The 20677-nt window shown below is 43.8% G+C and overlaps 1 protein-coding gene across 1 annotated transcript; it reads right to left on the bottom strand.

Moving 5' to 3' along the window:
* Positions 1-9803: 9803 nt before the first annotated feature.
* LOC129846485 (uncharacterized) lies at positions 9804-20018 on the bottom strand. Its single transcript, XM_055914434.1, has 9 exons — positions 19613-20018; positions 19272-19433; positions 18861-18950; positions 18534-18652; positions 18228-18363; positions 17834-18100; positions 11179-16167; positions 10959-11034; positions 9804-10838 (listed from the first exon to the last, which is right to left on the bottom strand). Exons 2-9 carry the CDS (start codon positions 19389-19391, stop codon positions 10732-10734), a joined length of 5904 nt encoding a protein of 1967 aa, XP_055770409.1. The 5' UTR covers positions 19392-19433; positions 19613-20018; the 3' UTR covers positions 9804-10731.
* Between the last annotated feature and the right edge of the window lie 659 nt (positions 20019-20677).

Below are 20677 nucleotides of genomic sequence, written 5' to 3'. Positions count from 1 at the left end.
TTTATAATCTGTGTGAAGAATTGCGATAGGTCTATATGAACTGCATTCTTTCTTATCTTTACCCTCTTTTGGGATTACAGATATGATGGCCTCTCTCCATGACGGTGGGAGACCACCCTCCCTCAGAGTCCAGTTAAAACAGGCCTTAAGTAGAGGTGTTAGTTGTTCTCTGAAGGTCTTGAACCATTCTGAAGGGAAGCCATCAGTGCCTGGAGACTTGTTGACTTTTTGTTGAGATATTGCTTTATTAATTTCTTCGGTGGATATTTCTAAAGTTAGTCTATCATTTTGCTCTGTCCCAATTGAGGGGAGATCAAGTGAGTTCAAAAAGTGCTCTATTGTCTGTGCATCTGCCTTCTCTGGTTGCTTGTACAGATTTGTGTAATATGATTCAAATGCATTCTGTATTTCATCTAATTTGCATGTGATCTTTTTTGTTTTGGGGTCTTTTATTTTAAAAATGGTATTCTGTGCTTGTTGTTTCCTGAGTCTCCATGCTAGTAATTTGGTTGCCTTTGAGCCTGCTTCATAATATCGTTGTTTCAGGAACCTAAGCTTTTTCTCTACTTCTTCTCTATAAATCTGGTCAATTTCCTGTTTTACCTTTTGAATCTCTCGTAATATAAGAGGGTCTTTGTATTGACTATGAGATCGTTCTAAGTTTCTTAGGGTTTCCTGTAATTTCAGCAGTTTCTGTGCTTTAATCTTTTTCTTGAGAGACGATGTGGCTATGATTTTTCCTCTAATAACCGCCTTAGCTGCATCCCACAGTATAGCAGGAGATACTTCCCCATTATCATTATTCTCCAGATAGATGTTCAATTCTGTCTTTGATTCCTTGAATGCTGGATCATTCAGCATGCTTGTATTAAGTCTCCATATAGTATTTCTTGGTTTGCTATCAAGGTGTAGAGTGAGGTAAACTCCATTATGATCTGATAAGTCGCTCTGCCCGATCCTACAATCCTTAAGCCTGTGTCTATCTGCACTGTACATAAAAAAAGTAGTCTAACCTGGAGTATTCAGTGTGGTGGGCTGAGTAAAAAGTATATTCCTTATCGGTCTTGTGGGTGTCACGCCATACATCGAGCAGTCCTAGATCCTGCAGTATCCTATTGATCTTTTTGGCAACTAGGCTCATTTTCCTATTTTGATTTGTGCTGTCCAATTTTAAGTTTAGAATTGTGTTAAAATCCCCTCCACAGATAAGAGTGCCAGTGGTTTCTGTGGTAATTAAATCAAACACCTTCCTATAGAAGACCATGTCACTCCCTGGGGGTGCGTATACATTAAATAATGTAACTTCCTTGTTATCCAGTTTACATTTAACAAGTATAAATCTACCCTCCTTGTCTTTTATTTCTGACATAAACTCAAAATTAACTGAATTTGGGATCAAGATTGCAACTCCCCTTCTACCCATTTTGTAAGAAAAAAAAAAGTGTTCCTATATCCCATTTTCTTTAGTTTCTCGTGTTCAGGTGTGGATAAGTGAGTTTCCTGCCAGAATAGTATGTCAACTCTCTCCCGTTTCATCTTTGCTATTACCTTACTTCTCTTGATGGCACTCCCCAGTCTGTTTACATTGAGACTTATGACCTTAAATTCCCAATGATGTATCGATATATAAAAAATAAAAAAACTGTGCACCATATCTGCCTGCTTATCATGAACCTAAAAATGAACGAAGATTCAAGAACGATAATAATAAGTGGGAAAGTACTTTGGTATTTGGACTCCCATGTCAGAGGACTGTCTCTTGCCACTGGGGTTTGAGGGGACGGGCCCTCGGTCAGATATGAAAATGCATGACGTAGTCACAAACAAGACCTGGTGGAAGCGAAAATAATAAGGGTGCCTATTTCGTCGCTTATACACGTCGGTTAATGTCAAGTGAAAACTATATCGGTCATGCGTGCATATCATGAATCCTCCCCTTGATATGCCCTTCTGTCGCCCCGTTGTCAATGTGTCATTAATCCTTAGCTAATATATATGTTATTACCGTGACGCTACTTAATGTGTTCATAAAGAACACATGCTTTGGGGTACTCACCCTTGTTCAGCATTGGGGGAAAATAGGGGAGATATTTTATCTATTGCAATGTCAACCGTAACAACCCAAAGTCTTAACAGCTGCGGCAACTATTAATTCTGTTAAATCCGATTCAGTGTCTTTCATCTTCCCGTTGGAAATGCCTGAGTCTCTCTCGGATGTGAACGTCCTCTCGCCGAGATGGTTTCCCTCTTTCTCCATGACCTTGCTTGTTGACAGCGATCCATGGGAGAGCCTGCTCGAGTCTTTCCGCTGGTGATGTCTCCTTTCTCCTGGCGGTATACTCCACTGGGAAGCCCCTTGACTTCAGGTCCTCAGCCGCCTCGTCTGCATGCTCGTATGTAACCGGGCCATTTTTCAGAAATACCCGCATTTTTGCCGGGTATGGTGTTTGGAAGCGAATACCCTTCTCTTTAAGTGCTTTCTTAATGGGGGTGTATTCTTTCCTTCTTTTCAGTATCTCTCCCGCGTAGTCATGATCAAAGAACACTCGTTGGCCTTGGAAGTTAACAGGCTTTTTCCAGGCTGCATGTAAGACTTTCTCTTTGACTGAGAATTTTAGGAATTGTACTACTATGGATATTGGTCGGGCGCCGCTGGGGGGTTTTGAGGCCAGAGCTCGGTGTGCTCTCTCGATTCCCAGGTCAGTGTCGTCGTCAAGTATGTCCTTGAATAGACCCTCCACGAAGTTGGGCATAGTCTTTTTCTGCACCCTCTACTAGGTTATAAAGTCTAATGTTGTTTCAACGTGAGAAAGCTTCGAGTTCTCTCACTTTTGCCTGTAGTGCATGTTGGCTTTTCAGTGACTGTTCAAGTATTTCCTTGACTGTGAAGTTCCATGTGTCCGTTTCCCCAATGCGCTGTTCTGCGTCCCATATTCTTGTAGATATGCTGGGAAGTTCTAATTTGTTTTCTTCCAGTTTCTGGTTAATGTCCTTCTTGAACTCATTTAGTTATTTTCTTACATCTTCTCGAAGTTCCTCTCGTAAGCCTGTGAGCGCCGCGCGCAATTCCTCCTTCATCACCTCACGAAATGAGGGTTCTTTTGCTGCTGCTATCTTATTTGCGCTAGCATTAGCCATTTCGGGTTCTTCGACGATTATATGTTCTGCTGTCTTGTTACGGGCTGTTGTTGTAGCTCCACGACCTTTTCCTGTTTTCCCCTTTTCCATTTTGTGTAAGTAATTATAATGCTCGGAGTAAATACTTGAATTTGGGGGGGAAATTCCCAACCGATGTGCAGTACAAAAAACTAGGCAGCCATTTCCTAAGTTGCGTCACCGGAAGCCGAATACCGAGTATAATTGCATGACATTTGTTATAAAAAGTTCTCACTGTCCCATAGCAAAATATGTAGAATTGCAGAAAACTTTCTTCAAACCTTACATTACACACCTTACACATGGAGTGTGTATGTGTGCCATTCAGAGGGTGAATGGATAAGACAAAAGATTTAAGATTGAATTGCCTTTGAACGAGGTATGGTAGTAGGTGCCAACAGTTTCCTGTGTGTATCAAGAATGGTCCACCAGCCAAAGCACATCCAGAAAACTTGACACAACTGTGGGAAGCATTGGAATCAACATGGGCCAGTATCCCTATGGGACGCTTTTGGCACCTTGTAGAGTCCATGCCTCGACAAGGGTGTTCTGAGGGCAAAAGGGGTGCAATGGAATATTAGGAAGGTGTTCCTAATGTTTTGTACACTCAGTGAACAGCCAAACCAACAAGGAACTGGCAGTGCGGTAGTCTCTCTAAATTTAATATAAAACCATCTGTGTTCGTCATAGAACGATGGGACTAGTTTCTGTGGATGCGAACAGATTTCCAGCGTTGTGCTTTGTTTGAAGCAAGGAGTGACGGGCCCTCTGATGAGCAAATTCATTTTTAGGTGGGACTTTCCAGCCTCCAATGGCTGTGGATATTTAAGTGATAATGCCGGAGAAGCTGTTGTTTGGAGGATATATTGACACGGGTGTTTATAGGCCTGAGACAAAGTGCCAATACAGGTACAGGGAGTGAAGGTTTAATAACTGAAAGACATTAAACAGAACAGGAACAGTGTCTGGACAGGAACACACAACACCAAGTAATGCGAACACCACGAGAAACAGAGATATACAGGGGCAATCAACCACGTGAAGGAGTCCATGTGATTCCAATGAGCGCTGCTGCGCGTAGTGATGGTGACAGGTGCATGTGTAACGGATGTGAAATGGCTAGCTAGTTAGCGGGTACGCGCTAGTAGCATTTCAATCAGTTACGTCACTTGCTCTGAGACTTAAGTAGTGTTGCCCCTTGCTTTGCAAGGGCCGTGGCTTTTGTGGAGCGATGGGTAACGCTGCTTCGTGGGTGATTGTTGTCGATGTGTGCAGAGGGTCCCTGGTTCGCGCCCGTGTCGGGGCGAGGGGACGGTTTAAAGTTATACTGTTACATTGATGCTGTTGACCCGGATCACTGGTTGCTGCGGAAAAAGGAGGAGGTTGAAAGGGGGGTGAGTGTAACGGATGTGAAATGGCTAGCTAGTTAGCGGGTACGCGCTAGTAGCATTTCAATCAGTTACGTCACTTGCTCTGAGACTTAAGTAGTGTTGCCCCTTGCTTTGCAAGGGCCGTGGCTTTTGTGGAGCGATGGGTAACGCTGCTTCGTGGGTGATTGTTGTCGATGTGTGCAGAGGGTCCCTGGTTCGCGCCCGTGTCGGGGCGAGGGGACGGTTTAAAGTTATACTGTTACACATGTAGACGGGTAGCCTGGCGCGGAGGGGGAGTGGGAGCAGGCGTGACAATATCCTACAAACACCGGCTTCGAGGATACATCAATAACAATGAGCTAATCAGGTACGATTTCACCCGGCATAAAAAATATGCTCTCGTTAGGACACTATTGTTCAGAGGAGCTAGCCAACAACACAGCTAACACAATAACTTCAAACTGGAGCTGGAAAGACTGCAAACTAGCTGTCCTTCGTTTCGTTTTACCTTTTTCAATTGACATTTGTTATGAATGTTATGAAAAATGACTAAATGATGTATACATTTAACGTAGAACTATAACTAACAGAATTCGACCCTGTCATTGTATGAAATTTATTAGAATCATAAATCTATAAATCTGATGTGTGTAGTTTTAGTCAGAATTAGAACAAGGACTTTTTGTTCCTTTTTAGTATGTAAGCAGGGTGCAAGTGTGACACAAATGATAAGAGGAGCTATCGACAGACAAGATGTACTACTGTGTTCCTTACAGGACATTCTGTCCCCACCCAGGGAGGGGATAGACCTTGGGCTTGTAGTAGATTGTATAACAGGTGGCAGACAATGTATGAGTAGAAGACTTGTGAACTATATTGTCATTGTCTCGGAGAGGAGGGACATTTATGACATAATGTGAGGTATATAGACCAATGTACAGGAAATGATAGGCAGAGCTCTCGTAAATAAACATTCTGACTATTGTAGACTGGCCTCCGTTTCATTTCAACAAGAACCTTACAAATTCTTGGTAACAGACCAAGTAGTTTAATTGAAGTTCAGTTTATGAACATTGAGAACATAATTATCTTAACACATGTCTTTGTATATTTCCATAACAATTATGCCAGCTGATTCCTGATTTCGACTGGCTGAGAAACGTTGCCTGGCATCTCTCTTTCTCGTCCCGACTCCCGACCCCTACACGTTCATCACTATGGGACAGTTTGTAAGGCCTGGGTGTCGGAGTGTGGAGTCAACACGCAGGAAACAGCAGGTGCCAAATCCAAAATGTTCTTTAATGAACACGGACCATCTAGTCCACCCTATTAACACACTGGGTGTACAATATAACCAACCCCAGACACGGGGTAAAAGAACTCAGTCCAGAAAACATGTAGCACACAATCAACACCACTACTTACAAGACAACAATCCCGCACAAAGAAAGGTGCGGGCCGGCTGACTAATAAGCCCAACTAATTAACCCTAATACACCACAGGTGAACCCAATAACCACCTAGGGAGGGGGAGAAAAAGATCAGTGGCAGCTAATAGGCCGGTGACGACGACCGCCGAACGCCACCCGCACGGGAAGGAGAGCCTGCCTCGGTCGAAGTCGTGACACAGTTGGAGATAGAATTTGAATATTTGAAACAATGTTGCAAATGTCGGAGACTAATGTTTATACAAATCTCCGCTGTTGAAAACTAAATGTTAGTCTAAAAGAAATGTGATATCATGTCTAGATGCCTTTTATAGTGGAGATCAAGTTTATAACTTCCCTGCCTGGGCTGATGAGACAGTCAGATGGAACAGAGTACATTTGTATTTTTTTTATTTACTTCACCTTTATTTAACCAGGTAGGCAAATTGGTTACACATGGAGTAGAACAAACATACAGTCAATAATACAATGAAAAATAAGTCTATATACAATGTGAGCAAGTGAGGTGAGATAAGGGAGGTGAAGGCAAACAATATATATATAAATAAAAAAATAAAAAGGCCATGGTGGCGAAGTAAATACAATATAGCAAGTAAAAAAAAAACACTGGAATGGTTGGTTTGCAGTGGAAGAAAGTGCAAAGTAGAGATAGAAATAATGGGGTGCAAAGGAGCAAAAATAAATAAATGAATACAGTAGGTAAAGAGGTAGTTGTTTGGGCTAAATTATAGATGGGCTATGTACAGGTGCAGTAATCTATGAGCTGCTCTGACAGCTGGTGCTTAAAGCTAGTGAGGGAGATAAGTGTTTCTGGGATTTTTGTAGTTCGTTCCAGTCATTGGCAGCAGAGAACTGGAAGGAGAGGCGGCCAAAGGAAGAATTGGTTTTGGGGGTGACCAGAGAGATATACCTGCTGGAGCGCGTGCTACAGGTAGGTGCTGCTATGGTGACCAGCGAGCTGAGATAAGGGGGGACTTTACCTAGCAGGGTTTTGTAGATGACCTGGAGCCAGTGGGTTTGGCGACGAGTATGAAGCGAGGGCCAGCCAACGAGAGTGTACAGGTCGCAGTGGTGGGTAGTGTATGGGGCTTTGGTGACAAAACGGATGGCACTGTGATAGACTGCATCCAATTTATTGAGTAGGGTATTGGAGGCTATTTTGTAAATGACATCACCGAAGTCGAGGATTGGTAGGATGGTCAGTTTTACAAGGGTATGTTTGGCAGCATGAGTGAAGGATGCTTTGTTGCGGAATAGGAAGCCAATTCTAGATTTAACTTTGGATTGGAGATGTTTGATGTGAGTCTGGAAGGAGAGTTTACAGTCTAACCAGACACCTAGGTATTTGTAGTTGTCCACATATTCTAAGTCAAAGCCGTCTAGAGTAGTGATGTTGGACAGGCGGGCAGGTGCAGGCAGCGATCGGTTGAAGAGCATGCATTTAGTTTTACTTGTATTTAAGAGCAATTGATGACATGGAAGGAGAGTTGTATGGCATTGAAGCTCGCCTGGAGGGTTGTTAACACAGTGTCAAAAGAAGGGCAAGAAGTATACAGAATAGTGTCATCTGCGTAGAGGTGGATCAGAGACTCACCAGCAGCAAGAGCGACTTCATTGATGTATACAGAGAAGAGAGTCGGTCCAAGAATTGAACACTGTGGCACCCCCATAGAGACTGCCAGAGGCCCGGACAACAGACCCTCCGATTTGACACACTGAACTCGATCAGAGAAGTAGTTGGTGAACCAGGCGAGGCAATCATTAGAGAAACCAAGGCTGTCGAGTCTGCCGATGAGGATGTGGTGATTGACAGAGTCAAAAGCCTTGGCCAAATCAATGAACACAGTGTTGTTTCCTATCGATGCACATAAGCATTTTAATGTCATAGATTTAGCTGGTGGTAACTTGTGGAATAGACACCGGCTGGAATGCGCTTTTAACCAATCAGCATTCCGGATTATACCCAGCCGTTGTATAAATGGGTGATGAATGTGTTATGAAGTCCTAATGTAGGTAGCCTTCAAGTAAAGCATTATGTGTGTCAAACTACTAACAGGCAGGGTTGCCACACAACTTACTGGCCCACAAGTTATGATTAAGGTCATCTCGTTCACCAGATACTTAATTAGCCGGGGGAGGAGGTCCTGATTTAAGGTGTAGCAGCAGTATAAACACCACACTACAAAAGGTGAGCTTGGTAGACCGATGAGCTGAGTCATCATGCCCCGAAAAATCCTTATTGTACATGAGCATGCCTGCAGGAGAGGGAGAGAGAGACGGAACACTGGCTAGCAGACCTAATCCCCTTATTAAAGCCGAGTCTGAGCCAGCATCCCAAATGACACTCTATACAGTGCACTACTTTTGACTAGACCCCTATGGGCCCTGGTCAAAAGTAATGGATTGCATAGTGAATAGGATGCCATTTGAAATGCAGTCTGGATCTCCTCAACACAATCATACGGATGAGTTTCCCCCGTTCCACTGTGCCTGAGGTTACGGTAAAGCCACTCACATGGAGTGGGCTTAAGACTGCTCCTCTACGCCTCAGCCTCTGAGAGAGGGGCTTCCCTGCTAGGATGAATGGGCAATGATAAAGTCCTCTTTTTCAATATGTCTAAGTCCTCTTCTGAAAGTAAGTATTACTTTCTTTGTCTCCCCAAGTTAGGCAAACATAGAGTAGTCACATTAACATGTGGTGCATAAATATCATATGTCACATCATACTAAACTCGCGTGCCAGGCTTCACGGTTCCGGATGCAGAATACATGCAGGAATAATGCAGCTGGCATTATTCCTGACTCCGGTAACTTCAAATATATACAACCTGAAGTATATACACTGAGTGCACAACACATCAGGAACACCTTGCTAATATTTAGTTGCACCCTTTATTTCCCCTCAGATCAGCCTCAATTCGTCAGGGCATGGACTCTACAAAGTGTCAAAAGCATTCCACTGGGATGCTGGTCCATGTTGACTCCATGTTGATTTAGATGCACTATTGTATGATTTAGATGCACTATTGTATAGTGGTTTTTCCATTGGATATCATAAGGTGAATGCACCAATTTGTAAGTCGCTCTGGATAAGAGCGTCTGCTAAATGACTTAAATGTAATGACTCCAATGCTTCCCACAGTTGTGTCAAGTTGGCTGGATGTCCTTTGGTTGGTGGACCATTATTGATACACACGGGACACTGTTGAGCGTCAAAAACCCAGCAGCATTGCAGTTCTTGACAAACTCAAATCGGTGTGCCTGGCACCTACTACCATACCCCGTTCAAAGGCACTTCAATACTTTGTCTTGCCCATTCACCCTCTGAATGGCACACATACACAATCCATGTCTCAATAGTCTCAAGGCTTAAAAATCGTTCACTAACCTGTCTCTTCCTCTACACTGTGACATCAATAAGGGATCATAGCTTTCACCTGGATTCACCTGGTCCATCTATGTCATGGGAAGAGCACTCATGTTTTGTAAACTCAGTGTATATTACACTGCTTTAATACTGCTAATTAATTTGTCAGACAGCACTGTTGTATTTCACACTAGAAACTCTGAATTCAATATACTGTATATGATTCATCAAGGCAGAGTTAGAGGAAGATGTAAGTACGCATTTCACCTGTTCTACTCAGCGCATGTGATAAATACATTGATTTGATTTTCTGATAGGAGATATTTGTCACCATCTTGAGGTCTTTTCTACCTCTTTCAGGGCCGTGCCAATTAAATAAATACCTGAATGTCAGGCAACTTCAGACCGTCTAACACCAATATAGCTTTTGTTGAGCAAACAAATATCACCATCAAGTTGACATACATCAATTCACTTTTATTCATTTACATTATTTCTACTATAATATAAAGCTCCATAATGAATATCTTAATACTGCACTATGGATACCATTATATACCCGTATAGAAGTCATAAAATGACTAAGCCTAGTTCATACCCCTCGTGTGCAACACAAGAACGCTTCACTAAATGCTGATCCTGCGTTCTTGTGTAGAGTGTTTTTTGTGTAGCTGCTTGAAGTTATTGTGTATGTATGTAGGGTATAAACTACGCTTTAGTCCCATGTCATCAAATGAATACCTAAATTAAAATTATAAAAGATACAATATTAATCAAAATCTGCAATACAAATGGTTTATTAAAACAACTATTAAAAAGTACCATAAAAAAAGTGATTGAAAAATAAAATACATAGTTCCTCAAAGCCCAAAAAGTTTAGCACCACTTTCCTATCGTAAGAGTAGTAGCTGCTGTCGGCCTACCCTCCTTGTCATTTTTTAATTTAAGCTAAATATCTACATCAAATTTAGAGGCTGCAATGGACGTGGATCAATGATTAGAATAGGGAGAGGGCATCAGATGTACAGCACATCTAGTCAATTGGTTGGGCTTCTTATCTTATCTTCCTAATCACAGGAGAAGCTGTAGATGTCTGAATGACATTTAGAAGCTCACATTCCTAGTTACAGGAGTGGGAGCTAATAAAGGATTAAAAGACCCAGATGGAATTCTGGTGTTGAGTAGCCTATAGTGGATCTTCCTTAAGGAGTATAAACTAATGGTAAGCTAGTCCACTGACAGCCTGGTTCAAATATAGCAGCATTAGGGGAATCAAAATGAAAACAGAAATGAACAACAAAAATACAAATGTTGTATTGAGGCCAGTTGTGGTGTTCTCCTCAGATGTAGCCTGGCAAAAGCAACTGACATGGGCTGCACGTCATCCAGGCTACCCATCAGAGGACCCAGAGGACTTGCAGGTGACCAAGCGTTTCCAGGCCTTCTGGACTCCCCAGAAGAAGCCCCGGATGCCTTTCCTCATCTTGGATAATTTAACTGGCAAGAAGATGAAAATATGTAAGAATTTCAGATGGACAATTATCTGATAAAACAATAATTGATTACTTCTTTATATATAATTGTCCCATAAGAACATTTCCCCCCAGGAATACTCACTCATAGGTGGAGAATCCACAGCAATGTACATATCTGGCTGGTCTGTAGTGTCTTTAAGGACAATGCTCCTCTTGGACTGTGATCAGAATTCAAGGATGCACAATTAAACATCAATTTCACTTCCTTTACATATTCCTATAATTATACAACTATATTTACTGGTGCCGATATCAAAAAGCACAACCAATGACCATTGAAGAGTAATCTGAGCTTGTCTTACCTTTCTGCCGGTGGCATAATGCACCCCCTCAGATTCCGCATCCTCCACATCATCACTGCATGAGTCTTCAAGGTCTGAGGTCTCGCTGGGCACTGAGGGTTTCAAGATGGCCAGTAGCTTGTGGGAAACAATGACAGAGACAATGGAAAGCATCTCCTGATCCTCAAATAAATCGTCAATTTTCAAGGAGCGTTTCAAACGCTTGACCTTCCCAAGGTCAGTGTAGATGGCATCTGCCAGCTTCGATGTCATCTTAGAATTGAAACTTTTTTGCTGGCTTCCCATTTCCTCAATCAGATATTTGGCCACCTCATCATCGAACAATCGGATCAGCTCAGTCACCAGATCACTGATCTGGATGCGCTGATGTTTGTTGGTCCTTTTTGGCATACGGCATATCTTCTTGACAAGCTTCATCAGGACTTCTTCTAATATAAGCTCCCTAATGAAGCTGCTGGAACCGGATGTCACTTGTTCCACAGTGGACCACTCCGGTTGTTCAATCTCAGTCTTGATGCTGTTCTGCTCAGCTTTCTTATTCAAAGATTGATGGGTTGTCATTTCATTAAACAAGGCTGTCAATTCTTTCAAGTTGAGTGTAGATTCCAGATTTTTGGTGCCTTGAAGTTTGGATGGTGCATCCATAATTGCGTTCGTGACAAGACAGACAATGTCCTTGTGCAGCTTGGGTGCCTTGTGGCACAGTATCTTCTGTAGGGCTTCCTCTGTGCCATAGCGTTGCATCAACTTTCTATGCACAGACAGCACCAGCTGAAAGATGTCTGTTGCCTTCAGGCAGACATTTGCTTCCCTCCACCTGTTAGTCACCCTCACCCACAGAGCACTGGACAGCTTGTTGGTCACATCCTCAACTAGGGTCCAGCTGGCCAGTTTATCCTGGGTCCGAGGAACAATCAGAGACCGCAGCCGGACAATGATATCCATCACCGCCTCTACGTGAACAATAATATACACCGGTTGGGATGCCTTCACCTCAGCCGAGCCACATCGGCTCTTAACCATGACCTTGTCCTGGTCTGTCCTTAGGCAGATGTCTGAGGAGAGCGGCCGGACAGAGACTTTGGGTACGATTGAACCCAGACGGTTGACTTCCCTGGTGACTGCACTCGCAATGGCTGTTGTCATCTCCCCGCTGCCGCGGCTCAAAGCTCGCCTCAAAGCATCAGGAGAGCCCATGTGCTCCTCCAGCTCTCTGCAGAGGGCACTTACAATCCTTGCACTTGAGGGGCGGGAGTACGGCGTCTTGAGATCCTTGGTCATTTCCAATGCTGAGGGAACGTCTGGGGAATCGGACATGTCCCGAAGGACAGAAACCACCATGTCCATTGCCACATCAGAGAGAGTGGTGGTTGGGGATGACACAGGTGATGCAAAGTCCTCTGAGTCAAGCTCATACCCATGAAGCAGCTTGGTGATCAGGTCTACAACCACCTCTGGTGTGGAATGTAGACTGGGAGAGTCCTTGTCGGAGTTCTCAATCATACAGGATTCAATTTCACTCAAAGCCCTTCTGACCATGATGTTTGTCTCAGAGTCATTGGGTACATGGTTCTCTTTGAGAGGTTTGATACCTGCCTCACACAGCTCTTTCACATGGATGTTCTCGGATGACATCACTGCTTCTTGAATAGTAGGTGGTTGATTGGCTATGGTTGTAGCCATGATTGTCCTTACCATCAGAGGACAAAGCTTCGCAACCAGTTCATACTGTAGCTTAAAGCTCTCAGAGCGGCTGTCGTTCATGGGTACCTCAGGGACGTCAAGGCCCTGAAATAGCATCTTCCGTACCAGTTTGCCCACTACACCCTCCAGCAGGCAATTAGTAGGGCTCTGAGTCTCATTCCCTCTGCCACTGGAAGGTAACTCTTGCTTCTTGTGAAGGCCATGAATGGCCTCACTTTGCGCAATACAACCCTCAACAGGCAACTCCTCTACTGCAATCGTGTGCACAACCACATTGACGTCGTTGGTGTGGGGTCCAATCAAAAGCTTCTTATAGGTTGGGTCTGTGACATATTGTAAAACACCCCCGCCTGTCTTTAAGTTCTGAGCTTTATCTCCAAATGTCCTATCCAGGAGACACAATACTGACTCAGATAGTGGGTCAGTGAACTCCTGGAGCTCTAGGCTGCTCTCAACTTCGAAGGGGCTGAGGCTGCAGCTGATCTGGGAGCTGTAATAAGAAGCCTGCAGCTCTCTCTTGGACTCCAATGTGTCATGCAGCTTTGGATATAAGGCATCTGCAATGGAGTCTGTGAGCCGCTCATCCAAATTAACAGAGAAAATATTATTCAGGCTTTTGTTGGAAGCCTCCTCTTTGGTTTTCCTCAGGATGTCCCGCACAGCTTCCCTTGGGGCAGAACCAGAAGTGCAAACATGTCCATTGGATGGTGTCTGGGTACCAGTAAGGGATTCCTTGATCAAGAAACTCTGGAGTTCGGTGGCCACTTCCTTACACATCTCCCTTCTGATCTTCAGAACAGCAGGTGTCAGTGTAGCTTTCTCTGAGGTCAAAGGTGTCAGAACTCTGGTCAAAGTTGAGGGGCATCTGAGATGATCACCCAGACCCTCTAAGTCATCAGAGCAGGACACCTTGGCAACTTGAAATAAAACCGAACTAATAAGGTTCTGAGCCACAGCAGATGATTTTGCTGATGCTGCCTGGAGTGTCTCTAAACTAACCTGATTGGAGGCAGCCATCTTTGTTGTTGCCCTGGTAATGATGTTACTCACAGGCTTGATGGAGTAGCTCATAAACTGGGATCTCAGGCTTTCAAAGACTCCCTTCACTCTTTCTGCCTTCAGGTCTTTGTCAGTGGCAAATACACACGACTGAACAGCATGGAGAGATACAGGGAGAGGAAAGCCCAAGGGTGAAGCCACATCTGTGATATGGATGGAGGACTCTGAGGGTGTCCCTTCAAGGCGCCTCTGCAGCAACTTTATCATCTCCAGGACTCTGGCATTGTCCTGTGGTGAGATGGAGCACTCCCCTGAGAGGTTCTCACTGTCTAGTGTGTTCTGGATTCCAAGCAGTGTTGTGCTGAGTATCCTCCTGTCATGGGGAAGCACTCCCCTCAGTGCAGAAGAGGACCGGCTCTGTGGTGCTGGTGTGCTGCATGGTGTTGATGCACCAGAGACGTCACTTCCACTGTCATCATCTTTTTTGGTCCTCATTATAATAAGGATTTCGTCAATGATCTCATCACTGTAGACTTCTAAGTCCTCTGTGATAACATGGGCCGTTGGGGTGGCGATACTCAGAGTACGACCCCCAAGAAGTTTGAAGGACGTCTCCGACCCACCGCCAAGAGGGCCAACAGACACACATTGCAGTGTTTCGCTGGATGATGAAGAACAACTGGAGGAGAGATCAAGCAGCTCCTCCTCCAAAGTCGGAGAGGAGGAAAGAATTCCCTCCATTTTCAGGACAGAGATAACATCCGCAAGTGTTGAATCTACAAGGTCCTCACCTAGTGGGCTACTCCTTAAGTGGCTGACAAACACCCTTGTAGGAGAATGGGAGACTGTGGTGGGAGACGGAGAGCCCTTCTCACCATTCACACTTGACCGCGCCTCCACAATTGCTAAAGACTTGGAGATGACGGAACATACAAGCTCGCCAGCCTGCTCAATAATGGAGGGGAGGGAAACATCCAAAGGGGCTGGAGGTGTCACACTCCCTCCTTGGCCATTTCTATCTTGGCTGAGGCAGATCGACGAGACCTCAGTAGCAAATTGATTCTCCCGCACAGGGCTGCTGCTAGAGTCATGTCCAGGAACAGTTGAAATAGAGCTCACAGCCAGGGAGCAAGGAATGTGACTCCTACTGTCTAAAAGCTTGATAGAGCACGAGGAGGGGCGGCTGCTGGAGGGGAGGTTGGTGTTGGTCTCTTCGCTGGAGAGTAAGGAGGAGAAAGGGGCCAAGGTCAGTTTGACAGGGATGACATGCCCACGACCTACCACAGCAGATAAGGTTCCAGAGTAGTCAGTGGCAGTAGGTGGTTTAGCAGATTGTAATTTAGCAGGTGGTGGTATAGCAGATCGTAGTTTAGCAGGTGGTGGTATAGCAGATCGTAGTTTAGCAGATGGTGGTTTAGCAGGTGACGGTTTATCAGATGGTGGTTTAGCAGGTGGTGGTTTAGCAGATTGTAGTTTTGCAGATTGTAGTTTAGCAGGTGGTGGTTTAGCAGATTGTAATTTAGCAGATTGTGGTTTAGCAGATGGTAGTTTAGCAGATGGTGGTTTAGCAGATGGTGGTTTAGCAGATGGTGGTTTAGCAGATGGTGGTTTAGCAGATGGTGGTTTAGCAGTTGGCGGTTTAACAGATTGTGGTTTAGCAGGTGACGGTTTAGCAGATGGTAGTTTAACAGATGGTGGTTTAGCAGATGGTGGTTTAGCAGATGGTGGTTTAGCAGGTGACGGTTTATCAGATGGTGGTTTATCAGATGGTGGTTTAGCAGTTGGCGGTTTGACAGATTGTGGTTTAGCAGGTGACGGTTTATCAGATGGTGGTTTATCAGATGGTGGTTTAGCAGTTGGTGGTTTAGCAGGTGGCGGTTTGGCAGATTGGGGCCTGGTAGAACGTGGCCTAGTAGCCAGGAGGTTCTTAGTAGAGATCTGACTGGAGGAAGAGTGTGCTCGTTCCTCACTGGACAGAGAACTGCTGCTACAACAAGTCTGGACAGCAGTGACTGGTTCATCAATGGAGATTGGGGAGGACCTACTGTCAAGACTCTGAGTGAGACAGATCACATTGACTTTGGAGAGTAAGGAGGTACAGCTGACAGAGCCCTGGGTTGAATCTTGGTTGGTGTCTTTGCTGATGGGGAGCATACTCTCTGCAGCACTTTCTGAAGCTCTCAGCCTTATAAGGTCAACCAAGGCAGGGATCAGAATGCTATTAACCTCCTCCAATACTGAGCTTGTTATGTGTCCAATCATGAGCAGCAAGTCCCTAACAGTAATCTGTATATATGAACACAGAAAGGTACATCAACACAATTGATTCAGATTTACAGTATGTTGGAAATCAAAACACATGTTAATCCATATCCAAAATATTTTTTAAGTAAATATAACAAGTAAACCTTTCATTTTTTGTTGTTGCAATTATTCTATATCAAATGTGTGGTCTCCATTGTTGCAACTTAATCATCTTCCTCATCTAGACTTTTTACATTTACCAAAGTGGCAAACGCATATTACATCATATCATCCAAATACAGTGGCAAGACAAAGTATATGAACCCTATTGGAATTATCTGAATTTCTGCGTGAATTGGTCACAAAATTAGATTTAATCTTCATCTAAGTCACAACAACAGATTAACACATTCTGCTTAAAATAATAACACACAAATGATTGTATTTTTCTTGTCTATACTGAACACATCATTTAAACATTCACAGTGTAAGTTGAAAAAAGTATGTGAACCCCAAGGCTAATGACTTCTCCAAAAGCTAATTGGAGTCAGCTAACCTGGAGTACAATCATTGAGACGAGATTGGAGATGTTGGTTAGAGCTGCCTGCCCTAAAAACACTCACAAAATTTGAGTTTGCTATTCACAAGAAGCATTGTCTGATGTGAACCATGCCTCAAACAAAAGAGATCTCAGAAGACCCAAGATTAAGAATTGTTGACTTGCATAAAGCTGGAAAGGGTTACAAAAGTATCTCTAAAAGCCTTGATGTTCATCACTCCACGGTCACACAAACTGTAGATAAATGGAGAAAGTTCAGCACTGTTGCTACTCTCCCTAGGAGTGGCCGTCCTGCAAAGATGACTGCAAGTTGCTACTGTTGCTACTCTCCCTAGGAGTGGCCGTCCTGCAAAGATGTACCGATCCTGTGCAGGTGTTGTTACACGAGGTCTGCCACTGCGAGGACGATCAGCTGTCCGTCTTGTCTTCCTGTAGCGCTGTCTTAGGCGTCTCACAGTACGGACATTGCAATTTATTGCCCTGGCCACATCTGCAGTCCTCATGCCTCCTTGCAGCATGACTAAGGCACGTTCACGCAGATGAGCAGGGACCCTGGACATCTTTCTTTTGGTGTTTTTCAGAGTCAGTAGAAAGGCCTCTTTAGTTTCCTAAGTTTTCATAACTGTGACCTTAATTGCCTATCGTCTGTAAGCTGTTAGTGTCTTAACGACCGTTCCACAGATGCATGTTCATTCATTGTTTATGGTTCATTGAACAAGCATGGGAAACAGTGTTTATACCCTTTACAATGAAGATCTGTGAAGTTATTTGGATTTATACGAATTATCTTTGAAAGACAGGGTCCTAAAAATGGGAGGTTTATTTTTTTGCTGAGTGTACTTTTCCCACACTGCACTGTGAATGTTTACACGGTGTGTTCAATAAAGACATGAAAAAGTACAATTATTTGTGTGTTATTAGTTTAAGCAGACTGTGTTTGTCTATTGTTGTGACTTAGATGAAGATCAGATAACATTTTATGACCAATTTACACAGAAGTCCAGGTAATTCCAAAGGGTTCACATACTTTTTCTTGCCACTGTACTTGGATATGGATTTCCCAGGAGATGGGAGACAGGGAAGCAGTAATATGTCTACAGCCCCCAAAGAGTGAAAGCTGGGAACATGTTCATGACCAAAATGACCTACCGCTGACGGGCTAGCTGAATGTGGTGAGCAGGTCATCACAGTAGACACGGTTCCAGAGTGATCAGAGTCACTGCTAGGTCTTTCAGTTGGTGGTCTGGCGGAGCGTGGTCTGGCAGTATGTAGCCTAGCAACCTCTAGGTTCTCAGTCGAGATCTGACTGGAAAGAGTGTCCATCGAGGAGGTGGAGTGTCTGAAGGGAGAGTCCATTACCAGAGGTGTGTGTGTCTCCATGCCCAGGGGTCTCCAATCTCCCATCTGGCTACCAGGCTAAGAGAGACGGGTGAGAGAGAGAGGCAAATGGATGAAGATACCAACAGAAACACTGAGGTCCTACTGCTGCTTAAACAATTATGAGTTGATACCAGCCCTAGGAGTGCCGCTGTTCCATCCTTACCTGTCCAATTCGGCGCTCCAGGCGCAGCTCCCTGCACACTTCTCTTTCCAGCTCCTCAAGCCTGAGGCGTCGTTTCACATCCCAAGCCAGTTCGGCCAAGTGAAGGTTCTTCCCCTCTTCCATTTCACTCTGAAACCTTCACACACAAGGGAACATAAAACATGACTTACCTTCATTTTTCTACAACTCAAACTGTCCACCATATCTATTTCTTAAGTTATTGCTAGATAGGAGGTCAACGTGATTCCACACCTTTGCTTATGTTTTTTTTAACACATTTGGGTAAAAGATTCTAATAACACTCACGTGTTCTTGAAGTAGTTTCTACCCTTGGCAATGAGCCACTCTCTAATATCCGTCAGTGAGATGTGGGACGGAACCTCCCCTTGCTGCTGCAAGACTAGGAACTGCTTCAAAAGATTTTTCTGATAGAGAGAGAGAGAGAGAGATTAATTTGCACCCTTGCCTTCCACAAGTTTTTCCTGGTCTTGTCACGTGATCAGAAAACCCTTTCCCGATCCATGAGCGACAGCAAGTTACATACACAGTGAAATAAAACGCATGGAAAGGTATGTCTTACAATATAGCTTTGTGTTTTTATAATTGTGCATCTAGAAAGTAGACCACTCTAACCTGCTGGGCACAGCACTGCTTCTCCCACAGCAACTGAACTGACTTGATGTAGCCACTGTAGCGATTGTACTCCTTACACGTACACAGCACCTGAAAGGGAGGCGCCACAAAAGGGTCATTTTTAGAGGAAGTTCATGGGTACAAACACCCAATCCCAAATCAACCTCTAACCCCTACCCCAATATTGATTGATTTTGCCTTTATTTAACCAGGTAAGACATTAAGAACACATTTTCTTTTACAACCTGCACTAACAATGACCATATGCACTTGTAGATTTGGATTTGTGTAAACTAAGCATAATGGCAAACATTTCACCTAGCCATCATATTGCTTACACCTGTCCAATTTTCTCAGTTCCATATAAGTGTCACTTTTAGATTTTGGAAAGAAAAAGGAGGTTTGCCATGCCTTCTCATTTGAGGTGATGAGGCCTTGCTTCACCAGCCGCTTCTTCCTTTCCGGATGGCGGAAAAAACACTTCAGGTGTTTGTCGTGGAGGCAGTTATAACTAACATCTATGACTCTCATGTTGGGGTCCAACAGGTCAAACCCGGGGGTCTCCTGATGGAGCTGTGGATTGTGTTTTAACAAACCTCAAAGTCAGGGCAATGGATACTACAGTGGGAATGGTTGTGGAATTAGGACTGGAAATGGGAAGGAAGTCATTAAAAATACATAATTAGGTAACATTTACTTTGAAAGAAATTGAGGATCTCAGATCATTTGGAATGTCATACTATCACACTAACCTTCGCCCCCAGTTTTCCTCTGAAGAATACAGGGAATGTCCTCTCTGGGGCTTCCTGTAACCCCTACAAAGACAGAGACAATCATGACAAAACTTTTTAGACGTGGGGTTTTGATAGTAGACCCCATCCCTGTCACTTGGTTTGCAATAATTCCACCTTTTGCCAATTCACTTTGCATGAAAAATGTTGAATCAAGCTCATATCTATAACAAATTTGTCGTAGGCCTACATGATGACTGATTCTGTAGGCTACATATTCATCTCATAGACTTTCCTCATCCATCTTTAGAATTATACAAATGTGAAGCGACATTAATATGAAGAACGAACAAAGCATTATCCTAGGCCTACTCACATTTTCTTCTTCTTTGCCCGCACTTTTTGACATAGTAGGCATATTGACTAATATTGTAAACAAGTGATGTCATAACAGAAACTTGATTATCCTGTGTCTCCAGAAAAGGTAGGCCCTATGCCCCCAAAACGTCCGCAATCTGATAGACCTATGTTGTTGTACTGATATAAACACTATGAAAGGATATTGTAGCCTTAACCTATTGATATAGTCTACAGGCTTATTTATGGTGTGCCCGCTCCATAAAGCACAGCTCCAGTTGTGCCTGGGCATGCTGCAACAGGTGCACTCTGTTGCCAAGCCTTCCACAGAATCATACCTCAACCCTAAAATGTGATCCACATGTATTCGATTTCGAAACTGTCAAGTTATTTGCATTGATGGATTTAAAGCATTATCACGACTAACAGGCTGACTACACCAAATGAATTTAGAAATCTATATTCAATTATTGCACCCACACTGCTTGGGCGCGCCAACGAGCGTCTGCATAGCAAAGGGCTAAAATAGAAGTCAGTTCTATTTCTGATGCAGATCGCACTGCAAGTCCTGCCTCTCCCATCTCCTCATTGGTTTATAGAAGCAGGTACCCACGTGCCATCTCCTCATTGGTTATACCCAAGTGGGTGACTGAAAAACGAACGAGGTCAGTGGCAGTAACGCACCTAATTTAGGAAAGTTGCCAATCGCAATATAAAATCAAGAGAAGA

The sequence above is a fragment of the Salvelinus fontinalis genome, unplaced genomic scaffold (assembly GCF_029448725.1).
Source record: "Salvelinus fontinalis isolate EN_2023a unplaced genomic scaffold, ASM2944872v1 scaffold_0567, whole genome shotgun sequence".
Classification (NCBI taxonomy): domain Eukaryota; kingdom Metazoa; phylum Chordata; class Actinopteri; order Salmoniformes; family Salmonidae; genus Salvelinus; species Salvelinus fontinalis.
The sequence above is the reverse complement of the archived record's forward strand: the minus strand, read 5'-3'. Positions and strand labels throughout refer to the sequence as shown.